Raw genomic sequence first — 19,095 nt, 5'->3', positions numbered from 1 at the left:
TCCTCACCCCACTCACTCTTAATGACTCCAGTGCCGCCTCCACACACTTGGTTAAGGTCCTGGGCGCCAGAGAGTAGCCGAAAGGGAGTCGAGTGTATTTAAACACACGATTCTCGAGTACTTTCGATGTGAAAGTACGCGTCGGTCAGGTCGATAGATGTCATCCAACCTGGACTTACACCTGTGAGCAGTTTCTTGACTGTCAACATGCGAAACGGGCAGGTAGCTATGAATTTGTTCAAATAGTTGAGGTCCAGTATGGGACCGGGAGTAAAACCCTGTCATCATCTCTGCTGCAGGAACCAGCTCTACTGCAGCAGAGTAGAGACCTTGTTTCTTAGACAGGATAATTGTTCCTGCTCCGCCACGCGTGTCCAGAGAATCCCTGAGAAACGCAGGGGTTGACGGACAAATTGGAGCACTTAGCCCCTGATTATTTCCCTCTGCCATCTGTAATGAAGTAAAACCAGGTGAAGAATAATCTTTTATAAAGAAATAACTTCAAAACATGGTAATATTTTTGTCTCTGCTCATCACCACTGTTTCAAAGTATAATAGTTAACGCTTTTATTATTTATTAACACTTACAAGACAAAAATGTTATCTTATTATCTCTGCTCATCACCAGTGTTTGAATGGTTGATATTTCTTTATTTTTTTACATTTCTTTTTGTATTTATAAGATAAATGTTTAAAATCAGTTTTGTTAATATACTTGAAGGCTGCTCAACACTGTTTAAATGTACAATAGTTGTTAGTTTTGTTTATTTTTGCATCGATAAGGGTAAAAAAATACCCACAGCCCTCAATGGATGTAAAATGATTGATTGTTGGTTTTCTTTATTCAATAAAGTTGTGTACCAAGAGTCAGAAATATTTGAGATGATTATGAAAACGTGTGGTATTTTTAACACATGAAGGCTGCTCATCAGCACTGTCAGAATAAAAATAATGTTTTAATATTTTATTTTAATTTACACATTTATAAGACAAAACGTTTGTTTTTCATCTCTGCTCATCAGCACTGTTTGAATTTGTAAAAGTTTATTATTTATTTAGACATATTTTAGACAAATTGCCCCTTTTTCACCTTTTTTAACTTGTATTATAACATCTTATCTTAGTATGGCGCGAAACCAGAGAAGAACATTGTTGTACGCTTGACAGAACAATACAGGAAGTAGCTCAGTAAAATAAAGTGCTCAGAGGTCACTGACTCTTCACAATAAAAGCGCTCAACACAAAAGACTGATCAACTAAGACCTTTTTAGATCGTTGATGTCAACGTGAGCCTATTCAGTGCATTCCCAGCATGCATCAGTAAACATGCCCATAAGCATGGAAGAGATTATAGATGGTGGATTTTTTTATACAACGAGATCAGGGGAGAGCGCGAACGCAGTCCCCCACTACCAGAAATTATGCAGTCGAGATTCCCACATTTGGGGAATTCGCAGGGGTCAGCACAACCCAAAGTGCAATGGCTGAGCCTCACCCTGGGTGAACCACCTTCTTGATCATGGTATCTCCCCTGCCAGGTAAGTATGAGTTGTACATGCCTGAAATACTCCAGTGACTCATGAGCACAACACACACACTTGTGGAGAATAATACACTATAATACTATTAATACAATCAAACGCTGATCCTGAACAAAGATTCATTACATGTGCGAGAAAATGTACAAACTTAAGACGTTTAAACACATTGACCAGGAAGAATGAGAACTTTACCCAGAATGCATTGCAGTGTTGTTAAAATAAGCTGCAATTAAACCTGTCCTTTTTAGTTTTAAAACTAAAAACACTATATGTTTCATACTGAAAACAAAGGTACTCGATGTTTAACCAAAGCGAAACTATAGAAGAAGAATCCTCCTCCCTCTGCAAAATAACGTCTCAGACTCTCAGCCGCGTGTTCACAAAACACCGCCACTGATCTCTGCTGGTGGAAAATGGAACTACAACTTTAAACCAATTACCTGATAAAGACTTGAGAGCAATGTTCACTATTATTATTTTCGCATACTCGTCCTAGCAACAATATTATGATTTAATTATCAATTTCTCTTAATTCTACAAAATATATTGTATTTTGTGGGATAGTTCACTTCAAGAAGAGATCAATGTCAGTCCATGATTGTTACCCATGGAAAGTATTGATTTATCACAATCTTAAATTTGCCATTTAAATGACATTAAACCTATTAACTGTGTGACAATTAAAAAATTGTTGTAAAAAATAATTTGATGAATAAAACAATGAACTAGAAACAATGAATAAAATAATGAATAACAAATGTGTATTTTAAACAGGATAGAGTATAACCATGATAATGAAGGATTATAAGGCGGAGCGTTGCCGACGAGCTGCTCTTAAATTGAAAGCCGGAAGTGTATTTCCTAACTATTACTTACTTACTAACTTCTAAATGTCTTGGGTAATTTAGCGAGAAGTTAAGCGATGAATCTAGATTGATTAGTGTGACTCAAGAGTGTATGAATGGCAAAACCTGAACGATGTAAAGCTTGATCACAGTACAATGTTTAATTCTGAGTTTGGGGGCCGGAGTGAAGTGAAAAGATGATTCTATTCCATGTTAATCTTTGTATCCCATTTCTTTGATCTATGTTCTTTAACTTTAGATTTATATTGTGTCATCTTGTACTTTCTTTTTCTTGCACTTAGTTCTTGTTTCATGAATCTATCGTCTGTGTTACTGGAAAAACAATTTCCCGAAGGAGATCTCCAGAGGTATCAATAAAGTATATCCATCATATGCGTTGATGCTCCTCCTCTACTGCTTCCTTACAATAAAGAGAATGACATTTTGTTTCTGCTATATTTACACTCTTTGTAACATCAGGTAAAGCAGAAACTGACAAAGAGGTTTTTCTCAGTGTCTTCATCCAAGATGACGACCCTTAAATCATCCAAATATCTATGTAACTCATCAGTAATGACCAAGAATTGTTCTGGAAAAACTCAATATTATTTCAAGAATCGTTTGTAGCACAAGTGAAAGGTACAAAAAGCAAATCAGACCGGTAGTAGTGTTAAGTACTTACCTCTCATAATCCAATTCCTTATAATGTGGAAATTGCAGAATAACAACTCTGAACAAAGATATAACTGAATGTGTTACATTTGACCACTAGAGGGGGTGCACCGTTCCTGGAGGTACTGCAATACCAGGTCGATGCGTGGAGTGGACGGAGCAAGCCCCTATTCCATCTCCCTGCTCCAAAAATCAATTTAATATATGGTCCCCGGGTAGGGGACGTATCAGATATTAAACTGATAAGAACAGATACTACACTTGATCTTAGCCAAAAGGCCGAGAAGCGATAACCACAGTGGGTTGGAACTGGAAAAGACTTTCTCCAGACCCGCCAACACAGTGACGGTGACACACGTGTGTTTCAATCAAACACAAATGTAACACACGAGTGTGTGATGAACGTGTTTAACTTCAACTCTCATCAAAACAGAGTTGCGAACATCAAACGCTCAACAGAACTGAACCGCTGCTGCTGCCTCGTGTCACGTGGTGTCGTTCTAACCAATAAGCGGCCGTACTCGGCGCCATTCAAATTACAATGACAAAACTTCATATTAAAAACAGATGCAACAAATAAAGGTTTAAAATATTCATTGACAATGAAATGTGATTTTATTTAGTTTTCAAAACGAGTCCATAACATGTTGACGAGACGTAGCTTTTTATATGAGTGGGGTTCTAGCTCCCTCTGCTGGAGAAACTAGGAATGATTACAAACCGTAGCGTAATGAGAAATGGCGAACTTTGTATTAGTTAGCATGTACATTAGTTTAACGAAAAAAGACATTTGACAAATGACATTTTAATGAAAACTGTTGACGCTGTAGTGGAACTACAATGGCGTCAACAGTTTTACGAATACTTTGTTTTGGCTAACCTCTCGTCTCAACTCTCTAACACTCCACAAAGTACTGCAAACTTTTCAGCCAAGTGAAGGAAACATGTAGTATTGGTATAAAAGTTACTTACACGTGAAGGAGTCTCCCAGGAACGACATGTTTTTGGACTCCTCGCGGTCCAGCTCCTCCTCCACCGCCGCTCACCTGAAGTTCACTGAGCTAATTGGTTAGCTGCAGCTAGCGGTTAGCTTGCCTGGTGGAATTACAGAAAACATGAAATAATACGAATTGAATTAAAAGAGCTAAATACGAATACAATAATAACATTACCAGAAAATTGCATTTAAAAAATAAAATAAATGTAATCGTATATTAATCTCCGGGGCTCCGTAGATGTCTTTAGCAAAAACAACTGGTAAAAATCTCGCTTTTTTAACAGGCAATATTTTTATCTGCTGCATTTGTTACAATGCTATCGATGAATCCAAGTGTCACTACGATAAACTATTAATCTAAATAAAGTGATTTATATAATATGGAGATTGTTTTTAATACTTTAATACAATTATTGAATAAATATATTTTTGTTGGATTTATGTTTTTTAATTTCATCTCTGTCATGTTGTAATTTATTCTGTATATGATGTTGGGAAAGAAAAGGAGCAGAAATAAGAATTCATGTAATATCTGACCCCCTGTAGAAAGTAATCTTTTCTCAAACAAACAGACACATTGACATGGTTCTTAATATCCAACACCTCCATTACACACGGACAGACACACAAAGTTAAAGAAAACTGCATTAATAACAATAATCATACACACATTTTATAATACACACAAACAACCATAAACATGCTAATAAAGTCATAAACAAACAGATGAATGACATCACTGGAGTGCAGCAGAAACAACAGCCATAGATTTAATCTCAGGGAAACGTTCTAAAGTAGCTCCTGGCCATGTGGTGATGATGAAGATCTCACTCTGGCCAAGAGAGATCAAAAATAATTCCATGACAGCACACAAATGAATCTACAAACAAGCCTCTTCTGTATTTTTCAACCTTCAACTCTTTGTTCCAGTCAGACCTTATAAGGCATCTGGTGTTTTGGATTCCGGTTGTTGACAAACACAAGACACAAAAATCGACAATTCTTTGTTTAATTGGAATTCTGGACAGTGACCTCAAACAGACCTTACATGCAGAGACAGAGTTGACACCATAACAAGGGCAGTAAAAGAGTCTCAAATTCTCCTCAGCAGGGGGGCGCTTATGGTCGGGTTCAAGCTCGGTCGAGTTCGGCCATTTGCCTGCTCTCTCACCCTGTCTCCGCGCAAAAGTCTCCTCTGTCCAGGGGTTCCTTGTGTGGAAGAGGAGGGGCAGAAGCGGAGCGTCCCAGCGCAGGTTCAGTCCTCGCTGCAGTTCAGCGCTCACATGAAGTCGTCCGAGTCGTAGCCGTCCTTTCAGAGACCAAAAACTTCAACATAGTCACATGAACTCTGACATGTGAGAGACTGAAGGACATGCAAAAGTGTTTCTTCACATGGGATGTCTTGACAGTCTACAGGGTGTCTCACCTCATTGGTCTGCATGTTTTCTGACTTCAACAGGGATGTGTAGTTCCTGAGGACACACAAACAAGGTCAGACTGTTTTTCTCAAAGAAGCCAGCGTTGACTTACTTCAGCTCCTCCATTTCCTTTCTCTTTCTCTGGTCGTCTTTTTCCTTCTTCTTCTGCTCCTGGATCAGAACCTTCTTCTCATTACGCTCCTCTCTGTCCCGAGATTCCTTCTCAGCTGCCAGGTCAGGAAATCGCTCTTCTTTAGTTTTGTCCAGCCGGTTGACAATCTCGTTGATCTTTTTCTCCACCGCCACAATCTTCACCTGCTCATAGGAACATGCACCGTCACTCACCTCCTACGACATGCTGGACGTCGCAGTTTCCGCACGTACCTCCTTCTGCCGGTAGAAGCCGATCTGTCCCACATCCATGTCCCCCGTCTTCTTCAGATTGGACCATGCAGTGTAGACCACGTTGATGTTGTTCATCTTGCAGCCTGGGAAAAACAGTGTGACATCACCACGACTAGTAAAATTCCACGACTACAGCTTTAAACTTACAACTATATTACTTGTATTACTTTTGCTCTGAATCTTTCTTTTACTTTGACTTGTTTTTTTGGCTTTGCTTAAACTTTTTACCATTAAAAACTATTACTGCGTTTTTGTTCTTTTTGTGATATCTAGTAAAAAAAAAGTTTGCTGTAAAATAACTACCTTTTTTCCACAACTACTACTTTTGCATTTACTCGCGTGATTTCCTTAATGCTTAAATCAAGCTGCACCTATGAAAAAAATAATTAAAATTAAAAATAAATATTTACCTAAAGACCGCAGATGTCAATGTTTTAACATAACATTGCTCTAACTTTATAAGAGAAGATCACATCACAACAAGATTTGATTTCCTACAGAGATGTAGACATTTGAGTGTTTTCTAGACCAACATTCTTAGTGTAGCATTACATAGTTTTATTATGATAAAATTAAATGTAAAAAATGGTATGTGCAAAAGTGTGGGCCCCCTTTTAATCACATTAATTTCAAGACCTGTAGGGATTTATAGTTGACAGGTTGCAGCACAAAATCAAGACCTTCAATATCAAAGACAGGTGGAACTAATCATGAAAAAGGCTGTTTAACAGAGGTAACTGCTGGCTGTGCCACAGTCAGAATTGTAGTGCAGACATCGGGAGCCACAAGAACAGTCTTTGTGAAGGAAAGCTGTGGTAGGCCAAAAAAAAATACAGGAAAGACACAGGCAAAGGATGGTTTGAATGGTCACAGACAAGCCACCGATCATCTCCAGTGAACTACAAGAACATCTGGCAATGATGGTGTACTTGTTCATCGTTCCACAATCCAACTCATTGGATGGGTGATAAACAAAAAGCCTTTCTCGCGTCTGTCTCAAGAGGTATGCAAGAGTACATCGGGACAAGCCGAAAACATTTTGGAAAAAATAAAAACTGTGGTCAGTTGGAATAAGATAGAGTTATTTGGTCAGAACAAGAGGAGGTATGCATGAGAAGTTACTTATTGCCTACTGTGTAATTTGGTGGAGGGTCCATAATGTTATGGGTCTGTGTGGCTAGCATAGGGAATGGAAACTTTGTTAAAGGTGAGAGCCACATGAATTCCTCTCAGTATCAGTAGATTTTTGACAAGAATGTTTAAGGATCGGTCACAAAGTTGAAGCTATGCTGGGGTTTGATTTTTTTAGCAGGACAATGATCCTAAGCACTGTTCAAAACCCACCAAGGGATTCATGCACAAGCACAATCATCTGGAATTTAAATCCTAGTCCCCAGACTTTAATATTATTGAAAATGTATGGATTGATTTGAAGCAGTTTGCATGTGCACGGGAGCCAAGAAACCGGTCTGAACTGGAGGCGTTATGAATGGAGGAATGGGCCAAAATACCACCTGCCAGACTTCAGGGACTTGTCTGTGGCTATAGGATGTTCTTGCGGCAAAAGGAGGCTCTACTTAATATTAATGGAACTTTTTATTTGGGGTGCCCAAATTTATGCACATGACTATTTTTTGCTGTTTCCATAAGTTATTACATCTGTTAAAATTAAGTTGCTGCTTCAAAAGATCAACATGTGACAAACTTGAATGCAGTGATTTTCCTAAGGGGTGCCCAAACTTTTTTTACTTGTCTAATGAATCACTGCTTCAGACTGAGGTTCAGCCTGCCTAGAATGAAAAGTCGAAATAAATAAAAAGATTAAATGTATAAATACATAAATGTTGAAATAATGTAATGTTGAAATAAATAAAAGTTCAATTGTATAATTTAATAAATGTACAGTAAATATACATGGAAATAACACCGTTCTGCGACCAAAATAAAATCTGAATTAATTCATTTCTTTATTTATACATTTACTTATTTATATCTATATCACCCTTCAAGTCAACCATAACAGTCACCACTCCAGTTGGAAACATTGGCTTATAAACCTAGCTTATATACAGCACCTACCTTGGATGCTGTTGTTCTTCACCAGCTGAGCACAGTCCACCAGGACCTCTGCAGGGATGTCGTCCATGGTTCCACCCTGAGACACATGAACGTCACATGACTGACCAGACAACCGGTCGAGGATGTAACTCACCTTCGGGAGTCTCAGGTAGACGTGAGCCGAAGACAGTTTGTCCACATGAAACCTGGAGAGAACGAGTGATTTGAGACAAAATGAATGTGATGGTTCAAGACATAGGTCTCTGGTTTGTTCATAAAAGCACGAGGAATATTCTTACCAGATATCTTCAGGCCATCCATACTTGATGAGATCCTCATCTGGACATAAACACACCACAGTCACATTTCTATTTTGATGGAGAAGACACACACATTTGGGAAAGGACCTTACTTTCATATTTGTCTTTGCCCATGTAGATGATGTAGGATTGGTCCAACACTGGCACGAGAAAAAACAACAATAAAAGATCATTGACACTTTAGGCACAAAATATTCTGGATGTTTGCACCAGGAAAGAATGTCACATACGGTTGAACATTATTGAAGAAATTCCTGAAGAAATAACGATGTCATTATCTGATTATAGTACAAATGATATGTACTTTTCCACACTCAACATTCACGACGACTAATATAATAAATGATAAGCTAACGGCTAACATGTCACTTACCCACACTCGTGAAGTAAAACACCATCTTTGGTAGATAAAGCCACCTTGGGGGGAAAAAAAGATAAAATTAAAGTATTTCCTGTCAAATAAATACATATTCAGATCAACTGAAATAGGTTATTTTTAGGAAATGTCGTGGAGTACGGAGGCGTAGATCTACCTCCGTTGGTGGTTTTGTGGTCAGACTTATTCAGAGGGTCCCCCGCCTCTCACCCCAAAATGTCGACCCCAATCACAGAATAGAAGCTGGAAATATTATTGGAAAAGAAGAGACTTGACTTGGAAGCGTGAGTTCCTCATCGCAGTCTCAGTCTTCTTCGTGGGTTGTGCATTAGAGGCTGGTTTGAGCACAGCGCCACCACCAACGTGTTACTACAAGAACCTAACTCCGAATCAAAGACCATCATTTATTCGGAGAGTGTGATATAGTCTGTTCTACATACAATACTTGATAAAAAAAATGGAGTAAAAGTACAATTACAGTTTTTGGAAATAACTTTCAAAGTTGTTAAAAAAAAAATACATGGTTTATTAAGTAAATATGAGCGGCGAGAAATAGAAACGTTCAGATGATAGATTCAGATAGTGAATAAAGTGGATTTAGTTTTAAACCAACGACAGAAGTGTAGTGCAAAATTTAGTATTCAATAATCAAATTGGAGACATTTTTTAAAGACTACTTTTTACAACGAACAAATATTTGGTTTGTTCGGGATTTTATTGTGACAGCGGTGCCGGCTATTTCCTTCCCTTCCTTTTCCGGTCTTTCGCGTTTGATAATGTGTGTTGTTGGCGCGCTGTTTAAAACAGTGTGTCGTTGAAGCGCGGGCAGAATCGTAACAAACCAGCTTTCAAACGTTTTTTAAAGACGAATAAAATCGTCGTCTCGGATGCGCACGGAATTAAAGAATATCACGTTTGGTAAGAAAGTTAACTTTAAAATTTCTGTGTTCGCTGCATCCACTAAGTTTGTTCCGGTTTAACTCTAAATCTATCGAATAGGAAAGTTTTCATTATGACGTTGATTTGACTTTTATATTTCATGAATCACGCTGTTGATTCTGTCAAAATTCCATTTTTGATCGAAGATCCCGCCAGCTTTCACAACAAAACAACAACATGCCCGCCAGTTTGCTGTGTAGTCACAAAGTTGTACATTTTTTTTATTTAATCTTGCATATGATCCATTTGAATCTAGTGGACACTGACTTTATTTGAATTATTTCCTGTGGCTGAAGGTGTTCAACTGTCACGCGTGTAATTCTGCTCTAAAAGAGGGTCAGAGAATAACAACACATTATGTTGCCTGCAGGTGAAGATCGAGAAGATGATGACCAGGACGAACCCCAAGAAGAGGAAACTGTTTTCTGTAGATTCAGACAGGTGCGTCTGTGCGATACGATGATGCTCGTTCCTGCTGGAGGGGACGTAAGCCCACGGACAAAAGTGGGAATTGTGTTTGGCTAGTAATTCAGATCATTTTCTCTCGGGTTGTTTTTACAGCAGTCTTCCTGCTAAGCGAGGCAGCGTGTCCCCAGTGAAGAGGATGTCGCCCAGGAAGAAGCCGCTAAGTAGACTGGATAAGGAGAACGGTGCTTCCCCGCGGAAGTGTGCCGGTGGATCAGCAGGTGACTTGGACTAGACTACTTGGCTCTTCTCAGTAACTCCTTAAAACAGCATGTTTCTCATCAGGATGATGGACAATTGGCTGTGTTTTTTTTGTGTTACCTTCAAGATTCTTCTGAAGGCAGTCCAGTCCAGCCAGACTGTGGAGCTTCAAAACGAGTAGTGATCACAAGTTCTTTCTACGGCAGCAAGCCGCAGGTCTATCTGACTCCCCTGGAGAGGAAAGTCCTGAAAGAAACCCTGCCTTCCCGGCCAGTCCCCTCCACCGAGGGGCACAAACCAGAGAAGAAGAAGAAGAAGAAGGTCAGCAGAGGCACAAAGCCAGGGAAGCCTCTAGCAGGTTCTGTTCAGTCCAAGAAGATCAGCATGAAGAACTATACAGTGGCAACCAAAACCATCCATCTGTCTAAGCCGAACATCAGGTTGTGGGACATCTTTCTGGTTCCTGCTCCACTTCCATGGTCCAACTCACTTTCTTCTGTTCTGATTCTGCAGCCAGGCCCCTAAACCTGGACCCAACTCCCCCATTGATCCAGGTGCCCCCAAAGCACCTGAGCCCAGGAAGGCCCTCTCCACCTACTTCAGTAGCCTTAAACCAAAACCCAAGATTTTTGTCGGCGCAGCCTTCTTCTCCTCAGGAAAGAACCGCACATCCATGTACAAGAGATCGGCACCCAAGAAGTCCAGCTGCTCCATACCAGCTCCAGCGAAAATCAAACCGGTTCCATCACTGGTCCAGAAACCGGAACCAAAGCTGCCATTGCAGGTTGTCCATGAGTCCAATGTACAGGTGCCGACACACGGGGGGCGTTTGGGTTTGTGGGATATGTCAACTTTGGTTCTCAACACTGACAGGTGAAGACTGGAGCAGGAGAGCAGATCAAGAAAAAGCGGGCAATATATGACCCCACTGACTGGCTGGACGACCCACCGTCACCATCCTCACCTCCCAGGTACATTTCCCGTGTTGTCCAGTTCAAACCTGGAACACTGGAGCCTTCTATAGCTTGTTATCTGGAGGTCGAAAAAAAAACTTCTCGCTACCGCTGACCGATCCTCCTCGTTGGATCGCAGCTGACGTTGACATTTCTGTCCTGCAGCATTCACAACATCTTAAAGGAGAAACACGGAATTACAAAGGATGCGAGGATTGTTCTGACCAGGACTCCGACCTGCAGCTCTCCGTCGTCGGTCTACTCCTTCAGTTCGCCGGTACCGTCTGAACGAGGTAGTAATCATGAGACAAACTCGTCTAAGTTACCGATTCAACAGCGTGACTCTGAACTGGACCTGAGTGACCTCTCTCCTCTAAATGGCGGGAGCGCAGATTCTGCTTCCATGTACCCCATCTTTGGCTCAGCCTCTACACGGTAGGACTCCTGACTGAAAGACAAATATTGCTTTTTTAAATTTAATTAATTTGAACTACTCAAATGTTTAACCCGATTTGTCGTCTCCAAGGTTGACGAAGGCTCGTAAGCAATATCCGGTGTCCAGCAGCACCCCCTCTGGTCCGACCCCGCCACTGAGGGCTCACATGTCGTCTGGCAGAGAGAAAACTCTACGCAGGAGAAAAGAGAAGACTGACGACGATCAGCTGATCATTGTAGGTTTGATCAAATGTGAAGTTGTGCTGCTGTTGTGTTGTGTGTTGGTACTTCACTTCAACATGTTCACTCCTCTCAGGATGCGGGACAGAAACAGTTCGGGGCGACGACGTGCAGCTCGTGTGGTATGATTTACAGCGCCGACAATCCAGAGGACAACTTGCAACATTCCCAGTTCCACCAGAGCTTCCTGTCCTCCATCAAGTTTGTGGTAAGAACTTGACAAACGTTGCGTGTTCAAGCCACGCTACAGTGACGTCACCTCCTCCTCCTCCTCTGCAGGGCTGGAAGAAGGAGCGAGTCGTAGCTGAGTTCTGGGACGGTAAAATCCTTCTGGTGCTGCCGGATGACCCAAAATACGCCATCAAGAAGGTTTTTTAATTTTCACTCGAGTTGTTGGTTTTAGGTCCTGCTGCTTTATCGTCTCTCTCTCGTGACAGGCGGATGACATGCGGCGCATCGCCGACCATGAGCTCGGCTTCCAGCAAGTGTCTCTCAGCAGACCCTCACTGGCTCAGACTTATCTGTACGTCAACTCTGAGCGGATGGTGGTCGGCTGTCTGGTGGCCGAGCCCATACAACGGGTGAGTTTTAGTCTTTTCCATCAAGTGTCTTAGTGCCGTATGGCGTCTTGACCGCTGCTGCCGTTGACCTGTTGTCAAGATGCTCCACACATCTCACGCTTTGAGTTTGACCCACTCTCATGCCACAATTCACATTACTCACACTTGTGTCTACCGATTTAATACTCTTTTTGGAACCTTGTGTGCAAATCTAACAAAACTTAAACTTAACGTAAACTTACAGCTTTCAAATTAAGAGCCTCCGAGCAACGCCTCCCTTGTAATCCTTCATCATTAATGTCATATTTAATCATTCATTAATTTTTGCGATATTTATTCTTATAACATTTCGATTAGTGTTTGTTAGGTTTAAGATGTGATAAGTTTCAGTCATATCTCCTCGAGAGGATGTGGACTACTATCCCAGAGTATAAAGAACCATTTGAATGTAGTTTTGAAATTGATCTTTAAAACGTCAGATTCTAGCCATGTTGCCCTCGTCTCATAGTCAAAGATGCCAGATTTATGATACTATAAACCATTAGAATACCATACTTGTGCCTCAGATCTCTTTAAGATATGGACATCATCAAAATTAAATCAAAAACATTTTAGAGAAATTGAATCATCATATTTTTATCATGACTTTGTCAGACGGTTTATGGTGCTATAGCTGCATGAAGGTGAGGACAATAGTCTTATAAATGGACATAAAAGCCCTTTTTTTCGCTGAGTATTTCATGACTTTTTTGTTGTCTCAAGGTCAAAGTAACCTGAAAACAAATGTGTTTGTGGTATCCCTTGTGTTATCTCTGGCTCAAGGTCAACGACCTCCACCACTGCATATGTATTTATGGAAGCCAGGGAGGTAGTTGACCTTGACCCAGACACAACACAACTGGTGTACCTTTATTAAAGGCGATGTTGAGGAACATATGTTTGTCCTGCAGGCTTATCGGGTCCTCGACCAGCCGGAGTCGCAACACGACATGACCAAGGACAACTTTCTGGAAAGGCACCGGGCCTGGTGTTGCTCCACGGTCCCGGAACCGGCTCTGTGTGGGGTAAGCCGCGTGTGGGTTTTCAGCCTAGCCCGGCGTCAGGGCATCGCGACTCGCATGCTGGACACTGTCAGGTGAGTTCTGGAGTTGCCAAAATAGCAATGAGTGAAGGAATGAACTCCTTTGTTACATCATTTCTCTCTTCCAGACGCAGCTTCTCGTACGGCTGCCACGTCACCAAAGAAGAGATCGCCTTCTCTGACCCAACACCCAGCGGTAAACAGTTCGCCACAAAGTACTGCGACAGGCCGACGTTCCTTGTCTACAACTTTGTGGCGTGACGTCTCTTCTGTGGATTAAGTGTTCATTGTGAAATATAGTTGGTATTTTAGAAAACATTTCTCAATATTTATGTTCTGCCAGTGATGGTGTTGTGTTCGCTGCTGATGAAGTTAATATTTCCCTTGTGTTCTTGCTCGAATGTTTTTTTGGGGGGAAATATTGATTTAACATTGTAAAGTTGTTACTATGTTTAATAAACATGTTTTTTTGAAACGTGACGCTGACCATATTGGCCCTGTAGAGGGAAACTGAAGCAGGCCCAAATCAATATGCAGTATATTGAGATCATTTTCACCATACTATATTAATATTTAACAGCATTGCATCATTTCTTTCCTTTCTCAGAAATGTATTAAGTCTTTTTTGGTAGAGTTTTCAAATCATTTTATCCAAGTTGATTAAACTTCCAATGAAGTGAGTGAAGCAGAATTCTTTTTTTAAAACATCTTTAATTTATAATTGACATGCAAATATTCACCATGTTTGTTCATTTGTTTGAATTTAAATTTTATATACAGTTTAAGATTCACATTTTTAAAAAAAAATACAGCAAAAGTGTTTTAAAATCAAGATCATCCTCTGTTGTGCTTATGTTTAACATTTAGACATGCTTATTTATTTAGTAAAATACTTCCTGTCAATTTAATTAATTAAATGCTTGTCCTTGATTAGATACATAGCACTGAGGTTCTTACATTTCATATACTTTACTTAAGAATGACTACAACTAGCACTGTTATCCACTACTAAACTAGCTAGTAGACTACTTCAAAATCTAGTCCAGCATAATGACATCATCATCTATAGCGGGCATGTCCAACGTGGCGATGCCCTCCAGAGCCTGGAGTACCTGGGTTGCCGACGGCCTCTTCATGGGGTCTTCCTCTGTGCAGACGTAGAACAGCTCCACCATCCTGCGGTAGCTGCTGCTGAGCAGCTCCGAGACCAGTGGAGGACGCGTCCCAAGACGCTCGTAGTACGAGTCCTCGTCGAAGCTCTCCTCGATGAGACCTGCAAAAAGGGTCAAAGAAACTGACGATTTGCTCTGATGGAAGACCCTTTCAGGGTCCCAAATACAATATATAGTGATACTGTAGTAACAAGAATATATTTGTAGTATCGCAGAGTACTTGACTCTGGTGTTGCAGAATTTAGAGATCGCATGACTCTCGCCGTTACTGCTTTCATTTGATTTTAAACCAGCATGTGTCTAAATATCAGCTTTAAAAGCTTCTGGAGTCACTGTATCCTCTCGTCCTCAGTTGTCACTAGGATTCTATTGAGCCTTTCAATTAGTAGGACTTTATGAAAGCTGCCATCTAGAGGTCAGAAGTTTTTTGCAACACAAAAATGAACACAAAATATGAACAATTACTTTAAAAATATTAACAATGAAGTACATTAATAAGGCAAACAACCTGGAGCAAATGCAATATCCAGTATCTGTCAGTGTTTAATTATTTTACTTTAAACTTAGTTTCAAAATAAGTCCAAACATCAACCTTAAAAGCTGATGAAGCTGGTGTTTCCTTTCCATTTCACTAATTTTTGCCATTTCATTGGGGTTTTTTGAGAAAAAAAAAAAAGATCTGGGATCAACACAATTAAAACATAAGCCATTAAATGACTTTGTATTAAAATAAAATGTGTAAAACACACACACATATATATATAAATATATATATATATATATATATAGTTGTTTTTTTTAATAATCATTTGATCTGTGATCAACAAGACTAAACTAAACTTGTAAGATTTATTTTTGTGTCATTGATGCGGTGACGTCACACACACTGAACTCAGCGATGTCAACCTTATTTAAACCAATATTAAACTTTCTATTTATTGGATTGAGACAGATTCCAATGATAAAGTCAACATTAACACTAACAAGAACGTTTGTTATTGTTGACTTTCATGCAATCGCCTGAAAGTTTCTCTCGTCTCTACAGAACAGCAAAGTTACCGGCTTCGTTTTCTTTTTCGTCTTTCTCGTTCCTTCGATCTGCTTATATTCTTTGTTATGATGCGTCTTTAGATGTTTAATAAAGTAAATAAAGTAATAAAACTATGATTAAAATAAAATATGAAATATATATATTTTTATTCTATACGGTGATGTTAAATATCGATAGTATTTTGAAGTATTGTAATTTATATTTAATGCATCCATATTTTCTTGCACCCCTAATCAACGTCAGAGTGGTCTCAGTGGTACCAGGCTCGGCCTGCAGTCACACACATTCTGTAGCTCACCTTCACCTTCAGCCTCCTCTATGCCACTCATATCCAGGTGAGGCATGCTGAGCGTCATCATCTCCCACAGCGTCAAGCCAAAGGCGAAGATGTCTGACTTGTCGCTGATCTCTCCTTCCTCTAGAGCTTCCTTGGGCATCCAAGGCTCCGTGCCAACGTACTCGGCCTCAGGGTCCGACACTGCACGACAGACGGTCACCAGGAGGAGGGAGGAGAGGTCGGGCACGGCGGTCCAGTGGTGAGCTCACCTGTCATGTTCTCGTCAAGTGCCAGGGAAACGCCCACGTCGCAGATCTTCACCGTCTGAAAGTCGCCTTTGATGACTACGTTGCAGGACTTCATGTCTCCGTGCAGCAGCTTCTTCTCGTTGTGGAGATACTGCAGGCAAGAGGGCGGAAACATTATGAACACCCGCAAAACAAGCCATAATATTGAGCTTTTTGTGAATCTCGTGGATTTAGAAAAGCCCTCAAAGAGAAGCTTGTCAAGCCTGTGACATGTGCTTCATCTAAGACAACTTGTGAATGCGCGAGTCACCTGCAGGCCTCGGGCCACGTGGAGAGCAACCTTCTCGATCTTGTCTGCAGGAAAAGCTCCCAGCTTTTCTTCCCTCCTCTTTTCTATCAAGTCGTTCAGCGACTGCTCGCCGCCATACTCCATCGCAAGGCACTTGGATCCGTCTTTGGCTGTGGCGACGGCACGAAACCCTGCAGGAAAGGACGAGATACAGTAAGACTTTGTTTCGATTGCTTTATAGTTTGGGCTCACTGGTGGACGGAGAGGCTCACCGACGATGTTGGGGTGATCAAGGCCTCTCAGGAGTTTTGCCTCTTCGTTTAGCCTCCTCTGATAAACCTCCAGCTGCTTGGACGGACACTTGCTGTTGATCTTCTTCACTGCCCAGGGGGACGCATTCACTTCAACTCTGAATTGGAAAATGACATCATTGTTGAGCGACCAATGAGCTCCAACATCAGAGAACAAATATTTGTCACACTTTCTTTAAAAATGACCATGAATTTAGAATTGAAGTAACTTTCTCTACTTGGTGCTCACACAGATCACATCAAACACAAACCTGTCCATGAGGTAGACGCTCACTCCAGTTCCACAGCCCAACTTCTTCATGAAGGGGGACGGTGGGATGGTGATGGGGGTCCCTCCGTTACACCCGGGGCCCCTCTCTCTAACCATTTTAGGGGTCTTGAAACACCCTCCATCCGTTTTCTTGTTTGGAGTTTCCATTCCTATTAATAAACAAACAGATAATAAAAGCTACAGAAGCTAATCGTAATCACAACTTAATGGGTTTATTTAACTTATAGCAACAAGGATTTGATAGTAAAGAGAAAATGAGAGAAACAATTCGGAGTAACAGTTCGTCAGTGTGTCGAGCTATGTAACAATTAGCATCTATAGCTAACACTTGTAGCGCCAGGCGTCGGCACAACAACATGAGCTATTATTTTTAGGTATAAAAAACGAAAGTGACCGACATGAGGTGAAGTCAAAAGAGTTGTAAGTGAATGTCAGACGAGTAACCTACTTCAGAAGTTCAGACGTCACTGAAATCCAAAACAAACCGAACCCGCTGAAATTTGAAAAGCAGACGGAAGCCTGGGTGGGACAAACGCGAATTAGTTTAGCCAATAAAATCCTTTTTACATTTTTTAAAATTCCACTGCGGTATTTCTTATCTTAAATTTAATTTTTAACTTTTTTTTTTTTTTTTTTAAACATTTACGTTTGTATAGGCAGTCGTAAAGCGTACTACAATAACCAATCAGGCCAAGAGAGGGCAGCAACATTGCATATATGTTTTTTAATTAGTTAATTTTGTATTGACCACACATTTAAAAGTAAGAAAGATAGTGGATAACAACAATATACAAAATAAATAAAACGCCATAAAAATGCTTATGTTTTTACGCTTAAAAGCTTGTACAAACATTGGCGTTTAAACATACAATTTTAAATAACTTTAAATGTCTCTACGGACATTGTGGAGACAGCAGGGAAAAGGGAAATCATTTGTGGCTGTAATGTCATTAGCAATTGCTAATAATAGGTTATTTTTGTGTGTCTATATTTTGTCCCCTGTTTTGTTGACGCCACCAACATGTGTGTGTTTATTGTGGTTTTGTTTTACAGTGCTGTGCAACCGCATGAACCAAAGTGCGCTTCATCAGATGTGTGTCCCCTCATTGTTTTGTTTTTATAGTTGTGTACCATCATGGTTGTGTTTAAAAAACATTGACTGTGTGTTGACCCATGAATTTATTAGATCAACACATGTGTTTGTTGTCATCGTTCATGACACTCTTGAGTCTTCAGGCGATCGTATTGTTCCCACAAACACTTCACAAAGACCTCTGAAGAAACGCTCGTGCATGTTTTTACTGCAACGTCATTCTTCTGTGTCACAAAAAGCTGCACAGCTTTTTCAGCTTGAACCCTGAACACGTCTACATCTCAATCTCTGTTACACTCTTCAAAACACTGACATGGAGCCCGAGTGTCCACACACTTGAACATCTTCTTCTCCCGGGTCACTCGCTCCTACCGTTGTTCCAGAACTAGAACCAGGGCCAGACAACTGGTCTATTATTAGTGGCGGCAGCAGGAATTTGCTACAGTGACTGCTTCCCTCTGTCCTCTGACAGGAAGCAACCTCCACATGTTCTGGTGGCTCTGAGGTCCGACGACTGGACGCTCAGATGCGCAGCCAAACTTCATCACTAATGTCTGAAGGCGTCTGTGATTCCCAGCCAACAGTAAGAACTTTCTGTGCCACACTGGAGTCTGTTTTGACGCCATGGTCAACCAAATTCTTTGAATCAATGATACTTATGTCACTGAGGAGTCGTGGTAAAAGGACCGAATAGAAGACAGATTAGATACTGAAAACATTGTTTTTTATTAACCAGATTAACTATGTCAGAACACGTGTCCCCTTTAGAACATTTGTCAACTCTGAGCTTTTAAAACGAGCTCTCTCTCTAAAAAAAAAAAGTGTTCTCCATTTGAGTCCTGGCGGTGCAGAGTCTCCTGCACACTTTCAGAAGGTT

At 40.6% G+C, this 19,095-nt stretch overlaps 3 protein-coding genes and 2 non-coding genes across 9 annotated transcripts; 1 reads left to right on the top strand and 4 right to left on the bottom strand.

Annotated features, from left to right (window-relative positions):
• Positions 1 to 1,381: 1,381 nt before the first annotated feature.
• Positions 1,382 to 1,546, bottom strand: LOC148067896 (U1 spliceosomal RNA). The gene has a single exon (XR_015713264.1). It is a non-coding gene; the product is annotated as a U1 spliceosomal RNA (small nuclear RNA).
• Positions 1,547 to 3,158: 1,612 nt separating this feature from the next.
• Positions 3,159 to 3,349, bottom strand: LOC148067895 (U2 spliceosomal RNA). Its single transcript, XR_015713289.1, has one exon. It is a non-coding gene; the product is annotated as a U2 spliceosomal RNA (small nuclear RNA).
• A 1,699-nt stretch (positions 3,350 to 5,048) lies between these two features.
• ccdc25 (coiled-coil domain containing 25) lies at positions 5,049 to 8,942 on the bottom strand. The gene is made up of 10 exons (XM_087805491.1): positions 8,790 to 8,942; positions 8,630 to 8,673; positions 8,349 to 8,396; positions 8,236 to 8,275; positions 8,091 to 8,142; positions 7,958 to 8,033; positions 5,858 to 5,961; positions 5,586 to 5,788; positions 5,482 to 5,527; positions 5,049 to 5,364 (listed from the first exon to the last, which is right to left on the bottom strand). Exons 2-10 carry the CDS (start codon positions 8,652 to 8,654, stop codon positions 5,335 to 5,337), a joined length of 624 nt encoding a protein of 207 aa, XP_087661617.1. The 5' UTR covers positions 8,655 to 8,673; positions 8,790 to 8,942; the 3' UTR covers positions 5,049 to 5,334.
• A 489-nt stretch (positions 8,943 to 9,431) lies between these two features.
• esco2 (establishment of sister chromatid cohesion N-acetyltransferase 2) lies at positions 9,432 to 14,051 on the top strand. 5 transcript variants are annotated; one of them, XM_087805662.1, is made up of 14 exons: positions 9,432 to 9,550; positions 9,942 to 10,012; positions 10,136 to 10,257; positions 10,365 to 10,677; positions 10,751 to 11,045; positions 11,111 to 11,208; positions 11,356 to 11,467; positions 11,528 to 11,625; positions 11,717 to 11,861; positions 11,942 to 12,073; positions 12,145 to 12,234; positions 12,303 to 12,446; positions 13,376 to 13,560; positions 13,635 to 14,051. In XM_087805662.1, the coding sequence occupies exons 2-14, from the start codon at positions 9,957 to 9,959 to the stop codon at positions 13,765 to 13,767; spliced, it is 1,923 nt and encodes a 640-aa protein (XP_087661788.1). In that variant the 5' UTR covers positions 9,432 to 9,550; positions 9,942 to 9,956; the 3' UTR covers positions 13,768 to 14,051. The 5 variants fall into 5 exon arrangements, with proteins under 5 accessions (XP_087661788.1, XP_087661790.1, XP_087661789.1 ...); XM_087805664.1 differs by having other exon boundaries at positions 10,133 to 10,257; positions 10,751 to 11,021; XM_087805663.1 differs by having other exon boundaries at positions 10,133 to 10,257; positions 10,751 to 11,039.
• A 146-nt stretch (positions 14,052 to 14,197) lies between these two features.
• pbk (PDZ binding kinase) lies at positions 14,198 to 17,628 on the bottom strand. The gene is made up of 7 exons (XM_087805742.1): positions 17,574 to 17,628; positions 17,106 to 17,274; positions 16,816 to 16,952; positions 16,565 to 16,734; positions 16,276 to 16,405; positions 16,028 to 16,207; positions 14,198 to 14,779 (listed from the first exon to the last, which is right to left on the bottom strand). Exons 2-7 carry the CDS (start codon positions 17,270 to 17,272, stop codon positions 14,544 to 14,546), a joined length of 1,020 nt encoding a protein of 339 aa, XP_087661868.1. The 5' UTR covers positions 17,273 to 17,274; positions 17,574 to 17,628; the 3' UTR covers positions 14,198 to 14,543.
• Positions 17,629 to 19,095: the final 1,467 nt, after the last annotated feature.

Source organism: Callionymus lyra, chromosome 13, assembly GCF_982586985.1.
Source record: "Callionymus lyra chromosome 13, fCalLyr1.hap1.1, whole genome shotgun sequence".
In the NCBI taxonomy this organism is placed as follows: Eukaryota; Metazoa; Chordata; class Actinopteri; order Syngnathiformes; family Callionymidae; genus Callionymus; species Callionymus lyra.
This window is presented reverse-complemented; position numbering and strand designations above follow the sequence as displayed.